General features: G+C 38.5%; 1 protein-coding gene across 2 annotated transcripts in view; it reads right to left on the minus strand.

Annotated features, from left to right (window-relative positions):
- Window positions 1-21,419, minus strand: part of LOC115229262 (26S proteasome non-ATPase regulatory subunit 10-like) — a 26,883-nt gene extending 5,464 nt beyond the window's left edge. The window contains exons 1-6 of one of the 2 annotated variants that reach the window (XM_036499155.1): window positions 21,008-21,419; window positions 13,242-13,321; window positions 6,074-6,231; window positions 4,039-4,084; window positions 1,424-1,578; window positions 406-442 (exon numbers count right to left, since the gene is read on the minus strand). In XM_036499155.1, coding sequence (XP_036355048.1) covers window positions 406-442; window positions 1,424-1,578; window positions 4,039-4,084; window positions 6,074-6,231; window positions 13,242-13,319 — 474 coding nt within the window. In that variant the 5' untranslated portion in view covers window positions 13,320-13,321; window positions 21,008-21,419. Of the gene's footprint in view, window positions 1-405; window positions 443-1,423; window positions 1,579-4,038; window positions 4,085-6,073; window positions 6,232-13,241; window positions 13,340-21,007 lie in introns of both variants that reach the window. The other variant, XM_036499154.1, reaches the window with a different exon arrangement.
- Between the last annotated feature and the right edge of the window lie 1,337 nt (window positions 21,420-22,756).

Genomic DNA, 22,756 nt, shown 5'->3' on the forward strand with positions numbered 1-22,756 from the left:
GCTGAGAGGATAAGTGATATGCTTAAAATAAAAGAAAGGACTGGGATCGATGCAGTTGACTAAAAATTCAAGGTGATGCCCCAGCATGGCTGCAGGCAAATGTCTAAAACAATTAATATATATATATATACCTGATGTCTGTTATATTTTGGTTCATCTCATAATGACCTTGTTTCATTTGACCATTAAAAATATTATTATCAGTGGTGCTGGTCAGTTGGACTGTCCACACCGCTAATATCAACATCAACATGATCAATATACAATTCCTCCACAAACACAAGGCTTTTGTAGTACATGTGATTAAATCTATCCCCATTATTTCACTGGTACATTGGTAATATTTATAGTATACAGATCAATATAATACTGGAGAGTGTATATAATATGTATTTATTAACTAACCTGCTTCAGCAATAGACACACCAATTCATAGCTTTGCCTGAAAGTAATGGATGAGGAAAGAAAAACATGAATAAAAAAACAAACATTACACAGCTTGAGATAATAATTATTAGGTCATTAAAGAAAACAAATGTAATTAGGTAACAATAACTTAATTACAGCAGTTAGTACACACATACTCACACACACATATATATTTATTCAATACACACTCTACACAGTAGAACAATGATATATAAACCCCTGAGTAAACCCAGAAATGTAAAGACAGGAAAAATACTGCTAAGAACTCTGACAGCTTATATAAACATGAAATTTAGGAAGGAAAGAAGGGCTACAGGTAATCATATGGACCCCAGTACATGACTGGTATTGTATTTTATCAACCTTGCAAAGATGGAAGGAGAAGTTGACCTTGGCAGGATTTGAACTCTGAACGTAAAGAGTCGTAAATAAAATAACACAATTTATTTCCTCTGAAAGTAATTAGAAACAAGAACAGGAGAAAAGAAGGAAGACAGTTTATTAAAGGAACCCCTGGGTATTACTGGTACAGATTATATTGACCCCAAAGTGATAGTAAATATTCTGGTAGGATTTGAACATGGAACATAAAGAGACAAATGTAAATACTGTAAGGGGATGATTCTGTATTTAGCCCAGGGTCAGAGTAAATAGGGAAACTACAAAGGAGAGAGAGTGAGGAAGAAGAGAGAGAGAGAGAGAGAGAGGAGAGAGAAAGTAGTTCTAGATGGGATGAAAGGAAGAAGAGAGAGGATTTGAACCTGTGACGTTGAAGAAATGGAGAACGAGATGAAGTAAAGTGTCCAATCAGGCAACAACAATAACAATTATGGTGATGATTAATTAATAAAGTAGGTTACAGTGCGAAAGAGAGAAAAAAGACAATGACCCCGTGGTGGGATTATGACATGAATGACTGAATGAAAAAGAAATAAACATTATTGAAAACATAAAAGAAACAGATTTGGATATTCCAGATCCAATGGGAACTTACTCCTGAACTGCCACATGCAGTGGTGTGTCTCCATCGTTGTCTACCACATTGGCATCGATGCCATTGTGACCCAACAACAGCTCGACAATGTGCAAGTGTCCGGACGAACAGGCGAAGTGCAGCGGTGTTTGACCATTTACATCTTGAGGATTAACCTGAAAAAGAAAAGAATAAAAACATTAAAAATGGTGTCTGAAAGGGGAGTCGGGTGGTGAAGAATTAAAAGAAAAACTCACAGAAAAAGAGAAGAGAAGGAATGAAATTAATTAAACAGGTGGAATGATTGGGGTGGGGAGTAGGTAATGCAGATTTCTATTGTATATACACACACGCGTATACACACATACATATGTACATATAAATATATTTATACACACACACAAGCACACGCATATAGGATGAATAACTCAATAAATAAACACATAGAGCAGCAAAATGTGTATGTGTGTGTATGTGTGTGTGTTCATAATTACATTTATTCTTTTATTCTTTCATTTGTTTCAGTCATGTGACTGTGGCCATGCTGGAGCACTGTCGTTAGTCAAGCAAATCAACCCCAATAAGCCTAGTACCAGCATCGGTTGTCAAGCGATGTTGGGGGACAAACACAGACACACAAACACACGCACGTACACAGACACACCACACACACATACATATATATATATATTATATATATATATATATATATATATATATTATATATATAATATATATACCTATATATTATATATATATATATTATATATATATATATATACATACTACATATATATATATATAATTATATATATATATCTATATATATATATAATATATATATACATAAATATATATACATATTTAATAATATATATTACAATACGACGAGCTTCTTTCAGTCTCCATCTACCAAATCCACTCACAAGGTTTGCTCAGCCTGAGGCTACAGCAGAAGACACTTGTACATTGTGCCATGCAGTGAAAATGAAACCAACCACATGGTTCCGGTTCATTTTCACTGCATGGCACAATGTGCAAGTGTCTTCTGCTGTAGCCTCAGGCTGAGCAAACCTTGTGAGTGATTTGGTAGATGGAGACTGAAAGAAGCTCGTCGTATGTATATACATATATAAATATGTATATATATTTATGTATATATAATATATATATATATATATATATATATATATATATATATATGTATAATATATATATATATATATATGTATATATATATATACACACCACACACAAATATATATATATATATATATACATTTGTGTGTGTGTGTATGTAAATAGATCTCTTTACTCTTTTGCTTGTTTCCATCATTTGACTGTGGCCATGCTTGAGTACCACATTTAGTCGAGGATTTGACAACCAGGACTTATTATTTGTAAGCCTAGTACTTATTCTATCGATCTCTTTGCCGAACCGTTAAGTACGTGGGCGTAAAACACCAGCATCGGTTGTCAAGCGATGGTGGGGAACAAGCACGCACACTCAAACACATTTATATATATAATACATATATAGGACGGGCTTCTTCCAGTTTCCGTCCACCAAACACTCAAAGGCTTTGGTCGGGCCGAGGCTATAGTACAAGACACTTGCCCAAAGTGCCACTAAGTGGGACTGAACCCGAAACCATGTGTTTGTAAGCAATCTACTTACCACACAGCCATTCCTGTGCCTATATATATATATATATATATATATATATATATATATATATATGATGTTGTATGTTCCTCATCAAGCTTTTTATATAAACATTTCTTAATGAAATTTTCTGAAAATCCATCCCTTGCAATGTCTTAATCAACAATTATCTCTGGAGTTGCGATTGGTTTGAAACTAATCAAATGATTCCGTTTTCTCAACATAATAGTCATCCAAAATCAATGATTACATTAAAAAGTAGGAAACACCAGAAAGTTATGGGGGAAAATACGTGGGCTCAGGAAGTATATATATATATATATATATATATATATATATATATATTATATATCATATATATATATATATATATATATATATATATATATAATATGTATATATATATATGTGTGGTGTTGTGTGTGTGTGTATACGTACTCATATATACGTGTGTAGACATATTTATATATATATATGTATATACAACTCATATATACGTGTGTATACATATTTATATATATATATATGTATGTATGTATGTAAGTATGTATGTATATTATATATATATATATATATATATATATAATATATATATATATATATATATATATATATATATAAACTACAACTAATATAGGATGAATTTTTTTTACAGAAAAAATATTCCATCAAAAATGTGGCAGCATATTAAATACTTTACAGTTAATTATAAACAACTTATAAATAAGGGCTAAAGAAAAGTATTTCAATGCCAATTTGCTGATAACAGACTTTTAAATCGTCAATTTCCACATATTATTTACTCGCTACAGAAAAAAAACACGAAGAACTGAAATCGGGAAAAGCCGGACGATAGAATGTTTTTTAAAAAGTTCGTTATTTCTATATTGAATCAATTTTGGAATTAATCTCATAATAGATTCTTTCGTCTTCAGTAGAACATACGAAAGGATATAAATAAGATACTTACGTCACAACCCCGAGATAGTAAGATCTCCACAGCATGAGGTTGATCACTGAGAGTAAAAGATAGAAACATTGACTAATTTACATTAAATATGAAAATATTTTGGCTTTGAGACGAAACATTATCGTCATCATCATCACCATCATTATCACCTGCACTATTATCATCAATATCATGCTCATCAACATCATTACCATCATCCTCATTGCCACCACCTCCATCATTGACATAATCATCATCATCATCATCGCCATCATCATCATCGCCATCATCGCCATCATCATCATCGCCTTCATCATCATCACCATCTTCATCACCTGCACTATTATCATCAATATCATGTTCATCAACATCATTACCATCATCATCATCATTGCCACCACCTCCATCATTGACATAATCATCATCATCATCATCGCCATCATCATCATCGCCATCATCGCCCTCATCATCAATCGCCTTCATCATCATCACCATCATTATCACCTGCACTATATCATCCTATTTGTTCATCACATCATTACCATCATCACATCATTGCCACCACCTCCATCATTGACATAATCATCATCATCATCATCGCCATCATCATCATCGCCATCATCGCCCTCATCATCATCGCCTTCATCATCATCACCATCATTATCACCTGCACTATTATCATCCATATTATGTTCATCAACATCATTACCATCATCCTCATTGCCACCACCTCCATCATTGACATAATCATCATCATCATCATCGCCATCATCATCATCGCCATCATCGCCATCATCATCATCGCCTTCATCATCATCACCATCTTCATCACCTGCACTATTATCATCAATATCATGTTCATCAACATCATTACCATCATCATCATTGCCACCACCTCCATCATTGACATAATCATCATCATCATCATCGCCATCATCACCATCATTATCATCACTATCATCATCATCACCATCATCATCATCATAGCCTTCATCATCATCACCCTCATTGCCAACACCATCATCATCATTATCATCTTCGACATCTCCAATATCATCATAATCAATATTATCATCATTCATTACCACTATAATCATAATCATCACCATCGTCATCATCATCATCATCATCATCATCATCATCACCGCATCTATCATCATCATCAACATCATCATCAACAGCAAGATCAACCTCATCAATATCATCATCATCATAATAATAACATCATAATCATCATCATCATCGTCATCATCACGATAATCATAATAATCATCGTCGTCATCATCATCATCCACATCATCATCATCATCATTATCATCATCATCATCATCATCATTATTATCAATATCTTCATCATCTTCATCATCGTCGTTATCATCATCATCACCATCATCATCATCATCATCATTATCGTCATCATCATCATAATCATCATCATCACCATCACCATCGTCATCTTCATCATCGTCGTTATCATCAACATCATGATCATCATCATCATAATCATCATCATCATCATCATCAACACCATCACCATCATCAGCTTCATCATCGTGGTTATCATCGTCATCATCATAATCATCATCATCATCGTCGTCATCATCATCATTCATCGCCACTATAATTATAATCATCATCATCGGCATAATCACAGTCATCATCATCATCGTCATCATCATCATCGTCGTTATCATCATCATCATCATTATCATTATCATCATCAGCAGCAGCAGCAGCATCACCATCATTGCCTCCATCATCATCATCATAATCAACAACACCATCATGATGATCGACATCATCAATACCGTCATCGTCATCATCATCATCGCCGTTATCATCATCATCATCGGGATTGTTATGATTGAATAATGACTAATGAATTGCATCGATGACTAAAGAGAAGCTTGTTGTTGTTGTTGTTTGCTAGTCTGCTGTTGTGCTGTTGTCCCACTGCAACTACCATGGCCTGTTTCGATATTGAACCTGTGTCTGCAATTGCAACAAATTTACAAACAAAAACACATCTGCAGATTTTACTTGATTCTCAACTTACCAAATCACAGCCCAATGCAAAGCTGTACGACCAAATATGTCTTTTGTTCCTAACTCCGCACCAGCTTCTAACAATATTTCGGTGATTCTTCTATCGGCGCCCATTCCACAGGCCACCATTAAAGGAGTTGTTCCATCTCCATCAATAGGTTTATTAATCTGTAATGAAGAAAGTGAGGACATGTGAAATAGAGAAATTCCATTTTCTCTCTCTCTCTCTCTCTTTTCTCTCTTTGTCTCTCACTCTCTTTCTCGTTTTCTTTCCTCTTTCTCTCCCTCTTTCATTTCTCACTTTCTCTGTCTTTCGTTCTCTCTCCGTGTCTCTTTTACTCTCTCTTTTCCCATTTTCTTTTTCTCTCTTTCTCTCTCTTTCTCTTTCTCTATTTCTCAATTTCTCTCTTTCTCTCTCCGTCTCTCTCTCTTTCATTTCTTTCTCTTTCTATTCTTACATTCTTTCTCTTTCCCTTCTTCTTCTCTCTCTTTCTTTCTCCCTCTCTCTTTCTCCCTCTTTTCCCTCTCTCTCATTCTTTTCTCTCTTTTTCCATTTTACTTTTCTCTGTTTCTCTCTTTTTCCATTTCTCTTTCTTTATCTCTCTCTCTATTACCTTTCTTCTTTCTTTCTCTCTCTGTCTCCTTCACTATTCCTTTTCTCTCTTTCACCCAACCTTTTTCCCTTTCGTCTCTCTTTCTCTTTTACTTTTATCTCTTTCTCTCTCTTTCTCTCTCTGCTTCTCTTTTACTTGTCTCTCTTTCTTTGATGCCCTTTCTCTTTCCCTTTTCTCTCTCTCTCTCCCTTTCCTCTCTCTTCTTCATTCATTGTCTCACATTTTCTTTTCTATCTTTCTCTCTCTATGTCTCTTACTCTTTGTTCTCTCTTTCTCTCTCTTTCCTTCCTCTCTCACTCTCTTTTATATCTTTCTTCCTCTCTCTCTATTTCCCACTCATTTTTCTCTCCTATATTCCCCTCTTTCCCTCTCTGTCTCCTTTCTCTTTCTCACCCTTTCCTATTCTTATCTTTCACTTTCTTTTTCCTCATTTCCCTCCTTCTTTCTCCCCCTCTCTTTTTCTCTTCTCTCCTTCTCCCCCGATCTTTTACCTTTCTCTCCTGCTTTACTTTTCTCTCTTTTACTATACTCTCTTCTTTATCTCTCTCCTTTTCTTTTCCCTCCTTCTCTCTCCCTTACTCGCTTCCTTTTATCTCTCTTATCTCTTATCTCTTTATCTCGCTTAACTACCGACCGGTTTCCCTTACATCAATAATCAGCAAGATGTTCGAAACCATCCTTAAGAAAAGTATGATGCTCCACCTCCTAATCACAGCCTCGATCACTGATTCCCAACACGGCTTCGTGCCGAAGAGATCATGCTTGACCAACTTACTAGTAATGGAAGAATTGGTGACGCGCATCCTCGATGATAGTGATGCTGTTGACATCGTTTTATTGGACTTTGCCAAAGCTTTTGACTCGGTAAACCACCGCCTACTACTTGTCAAGCTTCAAGCATATAGTTTCCATCCGGATATTGTACGATGGGTTGGTGCCTTCCTCTCAGATCGCTCCTTCCAAGTCCAAGTTAATGGTTCGCGGTCCGTCGTCTCCAGTGCGAGCAGTGGCGTGCCTCAAGGTTCAGTGCTTGGGCCCTTGTTGTTCTTAGTCTTCATAAATGACTTGCCCGACGACCTCACGCAAAACACCCTTCTATTTGCCGACGATATCAAACTGGTCGCTCCTCGCGGTAGTATAGAGGATCTTCGTCGATGCCTCCACCAAATTTGGAAGTGGTCTAACGATTGGGACCTGTGTATCTTGGTGGATTCCTCCTTTTCGCCTTCAGCCCAGTGCGTCCATGCTGCCAACAAAGTGCGCGGAATTCTGTTTTTGATTCGACGGTCATTCGGAATGCTCACAGCAGCCATATTCCTACCACTCTATGTCACGCTGGTGAGACCCATATTGGAGTATGGGATTCAAGCCTCTTCTCCTTATCTCCTCAAAGACATACAGCATCTCGAAAGAGTCCAGAGGCTGGCTACCCGCATGGTTCATGGTCTCAAAAATTTGTCCTACGAAGAAAGGCTGAGGACGCTCGACCTTTATTCTCTTGAAAAACGCCGCCGCCGTGGTGATCTCATTCTCGCCCACAACATCATAAGCGGAAGTGTAACCTCTCGAAAGAGCTGTTCTTCACTCCTGCTCCGGATGTCGGCTGCGGGGTCATTCCGAAAAGCTCTACCTGCGACGATTTCATCTCAATCGAAGGAGAGGAGCTTTCTCCGTCCGGGTTGCGGATCCGTGGAACAAGCTGCCAGACGAGATGGTGAAGATGCCGACGACCGCTTTGTTCAAAGCCTCCCTGGACCTCAAGTGGCCTGAACTCTTTACATGAACACCACCCTGTACTTAACTCCATGTCCCCCAACATGGCCTTGCTATTTGCTTTTGAGCCAAATTAACTAACTAACTTTCCTCTCTTCCTCTTTCTCTCTGTTATCTCCTTTCTCTGGTAATTTTTCTCTTCTCTCTTTCTCTCGCTCTCTCAATTTCCTTTTCTCTCTTCCTCCCTCTCCCTCTCTTTCTTTCTGTCTCTTTGTCCTTTCCTTTTTCTCTTCTTTCCCTCTTTTCCTTTTCTCCCTTTAAGGGACTTACTTTTTTCATTTCCCTCCTCTCTTGCCTTCTCCCTTTCTTTTCTCTCTTTCTCACTCTTTCATTTCTCTCATTCTCTTTATCCCTTTTACGTCTCTTTTATCCCTCTCTTTCTCATTTCTCTCTCTTTCAGTGTTTGTTTTTCCTCTTTCTTCCTCTCTCTCTCCCATCTTCTCTCTTTATTTCTCTCAGTACCTTTTTCTTCTCTTATCTTCCATCTTACTCTCTTCCTCTCCTTCTTTCTCTTTTACTATTCTCTCTCTCTCCCTCTCTGCTTCTTTTCTCACTCTTTTTATTTTCTGGTTTTCCTTCTCCCTATCTCTCTTTATCTTTTCCTTTTCTCTCTTTGTCTCTCTGTTTCCTTTCTCTCTCTCTCTCTCTCTTCTTTCTTTTCTCTCTTTCGCTCGTTTTCTTTGTCTGTTCTCTCTTACTCTCTCATTTCCTCATTATCATTCTCTCTTTCTCTTTTTCTTTTCTCTTATCTCTCTTTCTTTTTCTCTTTCTCTGTTCCTCTCATCTCTTTTTCTCTCCCTCTTTCTTTTCTCGCACTCTCACTTTTATCTCCTTCTCCCTCCTTCTCGTTTTCTTTTTACCCTTCCTCCCCTCGCTCACTCTTTCATTTCTCTCTTTCTTCGTCTCATTTCTTTTTCTCTCTCGTTTTCCTTTCTCGCTCTCTCACTTTTTTCTCCTTTTTCCTCCATCTCCTTTTCTTTTTATCCTTATTCCTGTCTCTCACACTTTCATTTCTCTCTTTCTTCCTCTCGTTTCTTTTTCTCTCTTTCTTTTCTCGCTCTCTCACTTTTTTCTCCTTCTTTCTCCCTCTCGTTTTCTTTTTATCCTTCTTCCTCTCTCTCATTCTTTCATTTATCTTTCTCTTCCTCTCGTTTCTTTCTCACTCTCTCCTTCTTTTCTCGCTCACTCACTTTTTTCTCCTTCTTTCTTCCTCTCGTTTTCTTTTTATCATTCTTCCTCTCTCTCACTCTTTCATTTCTCTCTTCTTCCTCTCGTTTCTTTTTTTCTCTCTTTCTTTTCTCGCTCTCTCACTTTTTTCTCCTTCTTTCTCACTCTCGTTTTCTTTTTATCCTTCTTCCTCTCTCTCACTCTTTCATTTCTCTCTTCTTCCTCTTTCTCTCTTTCTTTTTTCGCTCTCACACTTTTTTCTCCTTCTTTCTCCCTCTCATATTCTTCTTCCTCTCTCTCACTCTTTCATTTCTCTCTTCCTTCCTCTCGTTTTCTTTTTCTCTCTCTTTCTTTTCTCGCTCTCTCCCTTTTTCTTCTTCTTTCTCCCTCTCGTTTTCTTTTTATCCCTCTTCCTCTCTCTCACTCTTTCATTTCTCTCTTCCTTTTCTTCCTTTCCTTTTCTCTCTCGGCTCCTTTCCGCTCTCCCCTTTTTTTCTTCTCCCTCTTCTTCCCCCCCCCATCCCCTCTTCTCCTCTCTCACTCTTTCATTTCTCTCTTCCTTCCTCTCCTTTTCTTTTTCTCTCTCTTTCTTTTCTCGCTCTCTCACTTTTTTCTCCTTCTTTCTCCCTCTCGTTTTCTTTTTATCCTTCTTCCTTTCTCTCACTCTTTCTTCCTCTCATTTCTTTTTCTCTCTTTCTTTCTCGCTTTCAAACTTTTTTCTCCCATTCATTTTCTTTTTATTCTTCTTCCACTCTCTCACTCTTTCATTTCTCTCTGTCTTCCTCTCCTTTTTTTCTCTCTCTCTTTCTCCCTCTCGTTTTCTTTCTTTCCTTCTTCCTCTCTCTCACTCCTTCATTTCTCTCTTCCTTCCTCCCCTTTTCTTTTTCTCTCTCTTTCATTTCTCTCTCTCTTCCTCTCTTTCTTTCTCTCTCTCTTTCTCCCTCTCGTTTTCTTTCTTTCCTTCTTCCTCTCTCTCTCTCCTTCATTTCTCTCTTTCTTCGTCTCGTTTCTTTTTCTCTCTCTCTTTCATTTCTCGCTCTCGCTTTTTTCTCCTTCTTTCTCCCTCTCGTTTTCTTTTTATCCTTCTCCCTCTCTCTCATTCTTTCATTTCTCTCTTTCTTTCTCTCGTTTCTTTCTCTCTCTCTTTCTCCCTCTCGTTTTCTTTCTTTCCTTCTTCCTCTCTCTCACTCCTTCATTTCTCTCTTTCTTCGTCTCGTTTCTTTTTCTCTCTCTCTTTCATTTCTCGCTCTCTCACTTTTTTCTCCTTCTTTCTCCGTCTCGTTTTCTTTTTATCCTTCTTCCTCTCTCTCACTCTTTAATTTCTTTCTTTCTTCCTCTCGTTTCTTTTTCTCTCTCTTTCTCCCTCTCGTTTTCTTTCTTTCCTTCATCCTCTCTCTCACTCTTTCATTTCTCTCTTTCTTCGTCTCGTTTCTTTTTCTCTCTCTCTTTCATTTCTCGCTCTCTCTCTTTTTTCTCCTTTTTTCTCCCTCTCGTTTTCTTTTTATCCTTCTTCCTCTCTCTCACTCTTTCATTTCTCTCTTTCTTCCTCTTGTTTCTTTTTCTCTTTCTTTCTTTTCTCGCTCTCTCTCTTTTTTCTCCTTTTTTCTCCCTCTCGTTTTCTTTTTATCCTTTTTCCTCTCTCTCACTCTTTCATTTCTGTCTTTCTTCCTCTCATTTCTCTCTCTCTCTCTCCTTTTCTTTTCTCTCTCCCTTTCTTTTCTCTCTCGTTTTCTTTTTTCAATCTCATTCTCTTTATCTTTTCTCTCCTTTTTTCTCTCTCTCTTTCTCTGTTTCGTTTCTCTTTTTGTCTTCTCTATAATTCTCTCTCAATTTTCCTTTTCTTTCTTCTATTTTTCTCTTTCTCTCTTCTTTTTTCTTTCTTTTTCTTTCTCACTTCTACTTGTTTCAGTTATGAGACTGCGGCCATGCTGGGGCTCTCCTCGATTTTGTCTTTTATGTGTGGTACCTTTTCTGTCTAATTAGTACCAACCTATAGCTCTCTTTTGCTTCAGGGCTAAGTAACAGGGATGCAAATACACCAACATCGGTTATCAGTTAGCAGTTAGAGACACACACTAGCATAGATACACATGCATACACACACACAAACACAAACACACACACACACACACACACACACACACACACACACATATATACGAGTTAATAACACTTGTAAGGATGTGTTTTATCTATTTACCAAAGTGAATGGAGCCTGCAGAAAGCTCTTATATCTGTCACACTTCCGTTCATGGGCCTCGTTACAACCCGCTCCCCACGTGACTGTTCGTTCAATTATGATAATTTTCTGGGCCTTTACAGACCACAGGACCACATCAGACCTCAGGGTTGTATGGATAACCTGGGGAAACTGCAATCTCTTTCCCAAGTCTACCTTCATATCCCATTGTTGAGACCCTTGCAGCAAGCTGTGTATTGCTTTTGCTGGCTTTACTGGTTCCTGTCCCTCTTTCACGAACTTAATTGCGGCAGTTATCTTCCCTTGGTGATGATGTTTCTTACACCTTTACTGCTCCAGGGTGTGAGCAATTATTTGTATCTGCCTTGAGAAAGTGTTATTCTGCACCCTGCCAGGATGTGTGCCAGAGTGCCCCTTTCGCACAAAGTCTACACAGCTGGTCTTCCCTCAAACCTTATCTGTGCTGGTTTGTTGGCGTCGGGAGTGTGTCATACACCGCTCCATGCAGGAAGGAGTTGTGCAAAGGTTCCAGCCTCCACAGGTCAGTCCATGTGAGCTTCCTCTCAGGGAGATCCCATTTAGTCCATGCACTCAGAGATACCAGCTCCACAGCTCTTGATTTCCTTTTATCTTCCTCCTGGTACCACAATGCTTTCTTAGTCATAACGCACCTCTCCCTGGTGTCTGCTTTCTGCCGTTGTTGGAAATAAGAAGAGCCAAGTCCCTGGCGACTCCAAGTATGACGCGTACCTCCAGCATGCCCTCATGTACAGTCCTATTCTTATGTACAGTCCTATTCAAGTAAAGCTTGGGGAACTCCTAGACATTGTTGGGGGGAAGGGTGTATTTATTTACCTTTCTCGCAACCCTGGTGGGTGACTACTTACCATAACACCACCTCACAATAAGTAAATATTTGATGCATCACCACTTTGCTTTTTTTACTCATTCAACCTTTAATACGTGGCTTCTGCCAAACTCAGTTATATATTCTTTGAGCGCCATATATACATAAACTAATATAAAATGTTCCCACGGTCCCCACACATTGGTGGTAGTGACCACTTTGAGAAGCCCTGCTCTATAATCCTGCAAGAGGACTTCTTTAAAAAGTCACCATCCATTTATCGGTTCCATCTGTCTCTCATCTCTTGGACTGAATACTTCCCGCCAGAACACCCCACTGAAGTGTTTGATGGATTTCTTTCTCACTCACATTCCATCAATTCTGCCATGTCTCAATGTTTGGATAAATATTTATAAAAATGTCGATGATGAGGATTAGAGAAAAGAGGTGAAGAAAGAAATGAAATATCATGGACAAATATATGTGGCTACTTTTCATATTGTGTATAAAACATTTCATATTGTGTATAAAATAATAAACAGTCAAATTTGAGAAGGCAATAAACAGAACAACTTACTATTGTTGGATCCATTTTTACGAGTCTTTCCACTCCTTCAATGTCACCATTCAAAATTTTCTGTCTGATATTCGCCATGTCTTTTGAATAAAATCAGTCAAAAAAGAAAGAAAGCAAAACAGTTTTTAAAAACTTATAAAATGAATTAAACAACAATAAACAGAAGTTGATGGTTCTAAAATATTGCAAAAGATAACATTGATATTGTAAACTTCAGTTTATCTAATGTATTATTCATAGCTGAATGTTCTTCTTGACACTAATAAATCTAACAACAGTCATTGTGTTGTGTCTCTAGGTTAGATTACATATTGACTGGTTACTATTAAACCCTCAATATTGGAATGTACAGTCTGTTGATCAGCTACGTAGAGGCAGCGTACATGTTGAGCTATAAATCTGTGGATCATACCCCAGCTACGGTGGAGGGCACTTTATATCAAAGACAAACTGATTCTCCAAAGAAAGGTAAATATACGAAATATAGTAAAAGAATCAATGAAACAGAGTTTGTTCAATAAAACCTCCTGTATTGATCTTTGTCAAAACACTAGCAAAGTAGATGAGATCAAATCAGACACTATCAACAAGTGCTTACTTTATAGATTTTTGAAAATATATTTATGACTATTTCATAATTATTTAATAAATTTCCATTATATATATATATATATATATATATATATATATATATAGATATATATATATATATATATATATATATATATATATATATCATATATCCTGCCATCATCACTTAACGTCCACTTTTCATCCATTCATGAGTAAGATGGGTGACAGGAGCAGGCCAGGTAGAAAAAAACTACCCTGGGCTACTGTCTATTTTATCAGGTATTTTACTGCTGGATGCCCTTCCAAACGCCAACCACCAGTTTTGTCCCACTGTATGACACCTTGGGCAAGTACCTTCTTCTAAATCCCATGGCTGATCAAGGCTTCTGAGTGGATTAAATAGAGATAATCTGAGAGAAGCCCATCGTACACCACTGACAAAATCTGAGGACCAGTGAAAAAACTGCCAAAATGAAGTGTCTGTGTGTTTGTGTGAGTGTACGTATGCATATATATATGCACACACCTGCTTGAGTGTGTGTGTGTATGTTTCCATTTGCTTTTACTGAAAATTGCTCAGCTATGAACGATTAGATTATCATTTTCCCTGTTAATAGACAAACCATTGGAATAAGTGATCCCTTGAACAACTGGTAAGGGTTAATAACATGAAGGGGATCCAGATCCAAAATGAATGAATCAATAATATACTCATACAACCCATGGTAGTATGGAGAAAAGGTGTAAAATGATTGCTTTATATGCATAAACGTACATATATAAGTCTATGTATGTGCATACTCGTGCGCATGTGTGAGTAGCTGTATGGCATAGTGATTCGGGTGTTACCCTCACAATAGCTAGATCGTGGGTTTGATTCTTGCAATGCCCTTCCTTTCCCAAATGTTCGCCTGCTTTCCTAACCAGTGGAGTGGCATCATTCAAAACGTAAAACGATGCAAAGCACATTGTGACCAGTGATGTGTAACATCTGACAGTATAGTCGATCATGTGACTACATGATTATATCATCATCATCATCATCATTTAACGCCCGCTTTCCATGCTAGCATGGGTTGGACGGTTTAACCGGGGTCTGGGAAGCCAGGCGGTTGCACCAGGCCCAGTCTGATCTGGCAGTGTTTCTACAGCTGGACGCCCATCCTAACGCCAACCACTCCATGAGTGTAGTGGGTGCTTTTCACGTGCCGCCAGCACAGGAGCCAGGGGAGGCAGGCAATGGCCACGATCGGTTGATGCTTTTTACGTGCCACCGGCACGGAGCCACATTTGTGTAGAGTACACACTGGGTCAAAGGTCGGGTGAGCGCTTGTATATATTATAAATACACAAATTTGGTGATTTGTTTAGTCTACTTCTTTTCCTCAAGAGCTTCATGCATCAGTGAACAGTCAACAGCGTTGGAGACCATGGAGATTAAATTTCTGAATATTTGAAAAGAGTTTCCTTTATCATTGTAATTTTTGGTGGATATCAAAATGCCGACATCGTGACTGATCCTCAATGCTCTGTGAATACTGTAAAGGCTGTGAGATGTGACACACGCATGAGACTGCGAATCTGTAGCTACTGGGAAGGGACATAGTAGGAGTTCTGATTGTGTCTGCACCACACCACAATTCATTGCCACATCGTTGAGCAGGTAGTGAGTTACGCTCTACACAGACAGCTTTGTGAAACTGCTGCAGACTGGGATCAAACTCTGGCTGGAGAGGATTGCCATTGGAAGGTCATATGTGTGGCAGCAAGATTCATCTCTTCGTCATACCACTGGAAGCAACCAGACGTGATTGTTGGAGATTTTTATACGACTGCCCCAGCCCGAATTTCTGGTCTTCTAATTCCCCTGATTGTAATACCCTGGATTACTATGTGAGGGGCGCAATTGAGAAAGATACCAATCACTCTTCTTGCAGCGCTAAGTCCAAGCTGATGACCAAGATCAAAGAGGGGTTCGAAAATCTCTCCAAGGACACAGTAAGGAACGCATATACCAGGCTTTGAAGATGTGTTGAGTCTGTAGTGGAAGTGAAGGGCAGATAATTTCAGTAAACCTTTATCTCTCAGCCAAAACCTAGTTTTGACAGGTTTTGAATTTTTAAAACGCTTATTTTTGGATGTGATAAGGAGTTTTATTTTCCTTTTGTGAAAACTGTCAGATGTATACATACACTCATTGCATATGTATACATATCTATATACATATATTTAAATGTATATGTATACACAAATACACATACATGTATGTGTATGCTTATCCATTTAGATATTTATTCACATTTGTTGCAGCTTTGCAATATTGTATGCTAAAAGTATTCCACAAGGGACATCCAGGAATCGCAAGAATGAAAGCACTGATGAGAAGCTAAGTTTACTGGTTGAATATGGATCAGGAAATTGAAATTGGTGAAGGCCTGCAGGGGTTGTGCCCTGGCAACAAAAAGCACTACCTATAAAAATTCAGCCTTGGCCCAAGACTGACATAGAGTACAGGCACCGATAATGGAAGGCATTATCTAATTCGCTGTGGACATTTTTCACGAAATGCCGGAATATAGTAATGTAGGAAGCCAACCTCCAAAGTGCAATGCAATTCCTGGACGAAACATTTTGGGCGCGATTGGTAACCCCAGACCAATATAGTGTTTTGACAAGGTGTTTTTGTTTTAAAATATACAGAAATGGAGAGGAAAGTTGGGAAGAAATTATAATAAGTAAACGTTTTGGAAAAATAACGTAAATGGTAAAAGGTGAAACATGGGATACATTTAAACCAACTGAAAAAAAAGAACTGTTTACGCGAGAAAGAATAAGACGACAAACAGATGAAAGGCAGTGCTATTGGTGTAGGGCTCGCCGGTGATGTTGCCAGCCTCTTCATAGTATGATGGGACAGGCATTTTAAGCAGTCCCTAGTGACCCGTAACATCCACTTAAATATGTACTCTCGAAACGTTGACGACATTGACTTTGTCGTGAAAAGTAATACAAATATGAACACTCTCCTAAATGAAGAATAGATGATGACAACTGTACAACACATGGCTGACTCTATCCATAGCAGAATAAAGGCTACTGTAGACTACCCCTCTAAAAACGCCAGAAATAGATTACCTGTCCTATATACTCAGCTGTGGATAGAAAATATTATGATTAACGGAACAGTTAATCCCTGTTTACTCCATTCACATTATTATAAATCTATAGCTAATCCACTGGTAAATCCGTAGTGACTCAGCGATGTCAAGTACTACCAAAATCAACATCCTTGTGGCAGACTTCGAGTAATGAGGATAACATCGGTGGCGTGGAGAGGAGAGGCTGGTATGCATGGGCAACTGCTGGTCTTCCATAAACAACCTTGCCCAGACTTGTGCCTCGGAGGGTAACATTGTAGGTGCAATCCCGTGGTCATTCATGACCGAAGGGGGTCACAATATATATATTTACATACACACACATATATATTTATATATATATAGGCGCAAGAGTGGGTATGTCTTAAGTAGCTTGCTTACCAACCACATGGTTCCGGGTTCAGTCTCACTGCGAGGCACCTTGGGCAAGTGTTTTCTACTATAGCCTCGGGCCGACCAAAGCCTTGTGAGTCGATTTGATAGACGGAAACTGAAAGAAGCCCGTCGTATATATGTGTATATATATATATGTGTGTGTGTGTGTGTTCCCCCTAGCATTGCTTGACAACCGATGCTGGTGTGTTTACGTCCCCGTAACTTAGCGGTTCGGCAAAAAACCGATAGAATAAGTACTGGACTTACAAACAATAAGTCATGGGGTCGATTTACTCGACTAAAGGCGGTGCTCCAGCATGGCCACAGTCAAATGACAGAAACAATTAAAAGAGTAAAAGAATATATATATATATATATATATATATATAGATATATATATATATATATATATATATATATAAATATATATATATATGTGTGTTTGTGTGTGTGTGTGTGTGTGGAGGTGCAATGGCCCAGTGGTTAGGAGAGCGGACTCGCGGTCATAGGATCGCGGTTTCGATTCCCAGACCGGGTGTTGTGAGTGTTTATTGAGCGAATACACCTAAAGCTCCACGAGGCTCCGGCAGGGGATGGTGGTGATCCCTGCTGTACTCTTTCACCACAACTTTCTCTCACTCTTACTTCCTGTTTCTGTTGTACCTGTATTTCAAAGGGCCGGCCTTGTCACTCCCTATGTCACGCTGAATATCCCAGAGAACTACGTTAAGGGTGCACGTGTCTGTGGAATGCTCAGCCACTTACACGTTAATTTCACGAGCAGTTTGTTCCGTTGATTCGGATCAACCGAAACCCTCGTCGTCGTAACCGACGGAGTGCTTCCATATATATATGTGTGTGTGTGTGTGTGTGTATGTATGCATGTATCTAAATATACATATATAACATAGAATACAGAGACACAGAAAATGAAAGAGAGAACGTATAGTATTATAATCCGACAACTGTTTGTGAGGGGTCAGTCCTGTAATATTTGTTTTGGAAATTACTTGATGACCCAACTTGTACTTTCCTAAAAGTGGTTGGCATAAAGATCGGCATCCAGTCACAGAAACCATGCTAAGAGAGATAATGGGAACCTGGTGCAGCTCTCTGGCTTACCAGTTCCCATCAAAGCGCCCAACGCATGCCAGTTGGAAAACAGACGTTAAACGATGATGATTATTATTTATGTATGTAAACATACGGACCTATAGAATGAGGACCGATGCTAAGAATGGCCAATGATCTGGTGTTCATAATAACAGCAACAACAAAGACAACAGAAGCACAACGGCAGGAACGGCAGTGAGCAGACAGGGGTCAATGGGACCGGAACCTTCAAGTGGCTGGGGAAACTACAGCAGTTGTAGCAGACTATAGAGAAAGGGAAGAAGAAGAGAGGGAGGAAATGGAAGAAGCGAAGGCATTGAAATAAACACTGGGTCCACATTGAGGGAAAATAAGTTGAAAAACATCATCAGAAGATCTCACTTCTGTGTGTAAAATCGAAAGTGGTCAACTAGATGACATGTTGTTGTGAAGCCATATACGTCGGATCAACGAGGAGACAGATTCACCGCAGAGTGAAAGAGCATTCCTTTCAGTCCAAACAACACAGTGTTTTATTCCCGAACGGTCAACATCGCCAAAGTGAATGTTCCACCAGGATACTAGAAAGAGTCGTGGATGCCGTCAACCTCCGAATAACAGAGGCGCACTTCATTAGAAGAAAAATGACCAGCTTGAACCACTGACCTTAGCTAATGCCTGGAAACCTATTTACTGCTTTCAGGATTATTAATCGACACTTGTTAACATTAGGGGAATAAAGAAGAATCATGGATTCAAAAGTGCTCACAGTGAAATGGAATTTAAAACCGAGCAACAAGACTTACTCTGGGTTACATGTCACATACAGGATAACTCCATACTTTGCCATTTCCAATCTTCTCCTCCCCCCTCTCTCTCTCTCTCTTTGCCTCCATTGCGATCGTTAGCCGAATACATTAACCACTAAGCCACGTAACTTCACTCATCTACAAATGTAAACTCTTAAATAACCATCACTTTGGCTTTCTGAATCCAGCGGACAATTCCACAGAACTCACCAATAATTTTTCTAAATCTGATCAATTCTAAACTAGATTGTTCTTTCAAAAACAGTATTTAAATATATTCTTCTCTCTCTCTCTCTCTCTCTCTCTCTCTCTCTCTCTCTCTCTCTCTCTCTCTCTCTCTTTACTTGTTTCAGTCATTTGACTGCAGCCATACTGGAGCACCGCCTTTAATCGAGCAACTCGACCCCGGGACTTTTTTCTTTTGCAAGCCCAGTACTTATTCTATCGGTCTCTTTTTGCCGAACCGCTAGGTAACGGGGACATAAACACACCAGCATTGGTTGTCAGGCAATGCTAGGGGGACAAAGATAGACACAAACACATACACACACACACACACACACACACACACACACACACACATATATATATATATATATATATATATATATATATATATATATATATATACATATATATACATATATACGACGGGGTTCTTTCAGTTTCCGTCTACCAAGTCCACTCACAAGGCTTTGGTCGGCCCGAGGCTAAAGTAGAAGACACTTATCCAAGGTGCCACGCAGTGGGACTGAACCCGGAACCATGTGGTTGGTAAACAAGCTACATACCACACAGCCACTCAAGCGCCTATCAATACGAATATATTAAAAACAGAATTCTTTTATACTTAAGAGGCTGTTTAAGTCTTACGATGTCAAAATATTATTTGTAAAGATGAAATATTCATTCAAATTTTGGCACAAGGCCAGTAGTTTCAATGCGGAGATAAGTTGATTACATCGACCCCAGTGTTCAACTGGTACTACTTTTATCAGTCTCGAAATGTCAAGCCGAACTTGGCAATATTTGAACTCAGAACAAACATTTCTTCCGGCCTGCTAAGCTTTCTGTCAGCTGGCCTCCTTATAAAAGTGAAATATTCTTTTCTGCTCTAGGCACAGGGCCAGAAATTTTGGGAGAGGGGGTAGTCATTTGGATCGACCCCAGTAAGCAACTAGTACTTAATTTATCGACCCCGAAAGGAGGAAAGGCAAAATCGACATCGGCAGAATTTGAACTCAGAATGTAAAAACAGAGGAAAAACCTATTTCTTTACTACCCACAAAGGGCTAAACACAGAGAGGACAAACAAGGGCAAACATACGGATTAAGTCGATTATATCGACCTCAGTGCATAACTGGTACTTAATGTATCGACCGCGAAAGGATGAAAGGCAAAGTCGACCTCGGCGGAATTTGAACTCATCGGAACCTAACGGCAAACGAAATACCTATTTCTTTACTACCCACAAGGGGCTAAACACTGAGGGGACAAACAAGGACAGACATACGGATTAAGTCGATTATATCGACTCCAGTGTGTAACTGGTACTTATTTTGCCTCCTAATAAAGATGAAAACATTAAAATTGTTTTTATAAGAAGAAAATATATTTGAAATGTGCCAATTATATTTGTTTAAAATATATAAAAATTGTGGTTTGTGTTGTCAGGGTTTTAACTAAAGGTTAAACGATATTTAAAACAAAAACAGAAAATAATTTGTTAATTGAAACAAATAGAAGAATAATACGTACCTGTATAAATAATTGGGTTTTCTGTTGGAATCTGAAGAGATTGTCTCGCAAGAATATATTGGATGCTCAGCGTGCTTCGAGAAGTGCGATGAAATATACAGAAACCCCGTTCAGTTTACTCTTATTTATAATGAGATTACCAGACTTGTCCACGTTGTATATTGAGATAAGGTGTGAACTTTACACACAGGGCGTTGTGCATTTAATCACGAGGACAAATGATAAATCTTGACATTAGTTATAGCAGTTGTGTATGTGTGTATGTTACATCTATATGTGTGCCCGTATATATTTATGTATGTGTGTGTTTGTAGGCGTAGCAGGTTCTCACTGCAGGTAAAAAGGAGAAACTACTTGCATATGTGTTATACACACACACACACACACATGTTAATTTCATATATTTCATGTATACCATACATATACATATCCTTATACATATATATATATATTATATATATGTATATGTATATATATATATATATATATATGTATGTGTGTGTGTATGTATGTATATATATATATGTATGTATGTGTGTACGTATGTAAGTATGTATGTATATGTATGCATATATATATGCATAATATATATATGTATACGCATACATACATACGTACATACATACATGCATACATACATACACGCATACTACATACATACATACATACATACACACACAATACATACATACACTACATACATACATACATACATACAGACAGACATACACACACACATAATGCACTGACGTGTGTGTACTTAAAAGTATTGTTGTTTGAACGCAAGTTTGAGAGACAATGAAATGTAACTGAAAGAGGAACTCAATACTAAGAATGTAGAAAAATTCCTAATAAAATTTGCGTTGACCGAGGTTTGAATATTATTCATCAAGAGAAATCGAACCAGAAATATGAGGTCCCAGTTGACATGAAATATACAGAACCCATGCAGGTTAGTGTTGGACATTTCCAAACCGCATACTATCAACGGACAACATATGGTGGACCTGGAGGGATTTCGGTCCCAGATTCATAATCAGGGCGTGACTTAGGCATTGACATGTCCAATGTTGCACACTTCCATGTGCATATTACGAAGCTGGCAATAAAATTCAGGTGGTTGGGTGGATGAATTCTTAGAAGTTTCAGTTCAAAGAAGCAGGAAACTATAATGGTCCTCTGGAGGATATTTGTTCTTGGCCAGTGTGATTACTGCTTCCATCGATGACCACCACATCGTGTAAAATTAAGAGCTAAACTCGAGGCGATTAAACGAAGCTTCACAATGAAGGTTGCCTCAGTGCAGCAGATTAGTGACTGGGAACGACTCTACAGGTCGAAACATTACTTCCTGTAACGGAGATGGGAAAGTTAGACTGCGGCCATGCTGGTGCACCACCTTGAAGTATTTTTAGTTGTATGTATCGATCCCAGTACTTGTATATTTTTTAAAAGCCTGGTAATTATGCTGTGTTTCTTTTGCCGAACCGCTAAGTTACTGGGACCTAAACATGCCAATAATGGTTGTCAAGCGGTGCCGGGTGTCTCTTCACTGACTGCAACCTTTCACTGTAACAGACTCCCTGATTTCATTATCAGAAAAAAATAAATCGTATGTACATAGAAACCTGTTTAGTTTCATCCCTAAAACATGATTAATCGTTCCTCCCTTCATTTAAGATTTTCGCATCTGGAGGTGAACTGGTAGAAGCATTGGTCTGAGGGACACAATGCCCTGCGGCATTTCGT

Source organism: Octopus sinensis, unplaced genomic scaffold (assembly GCF_006345805.1).
Source record: "Octopus sinensis unplaced genomic scaffold, ASM634580v1 Contig12242, whole genome shotgun sequence".
NCBI lineage: Eukaryota > Metazoa > Mollusca > Cephalopoda > Octopoda > Octopodidae > Octopus > Octopus sinensis.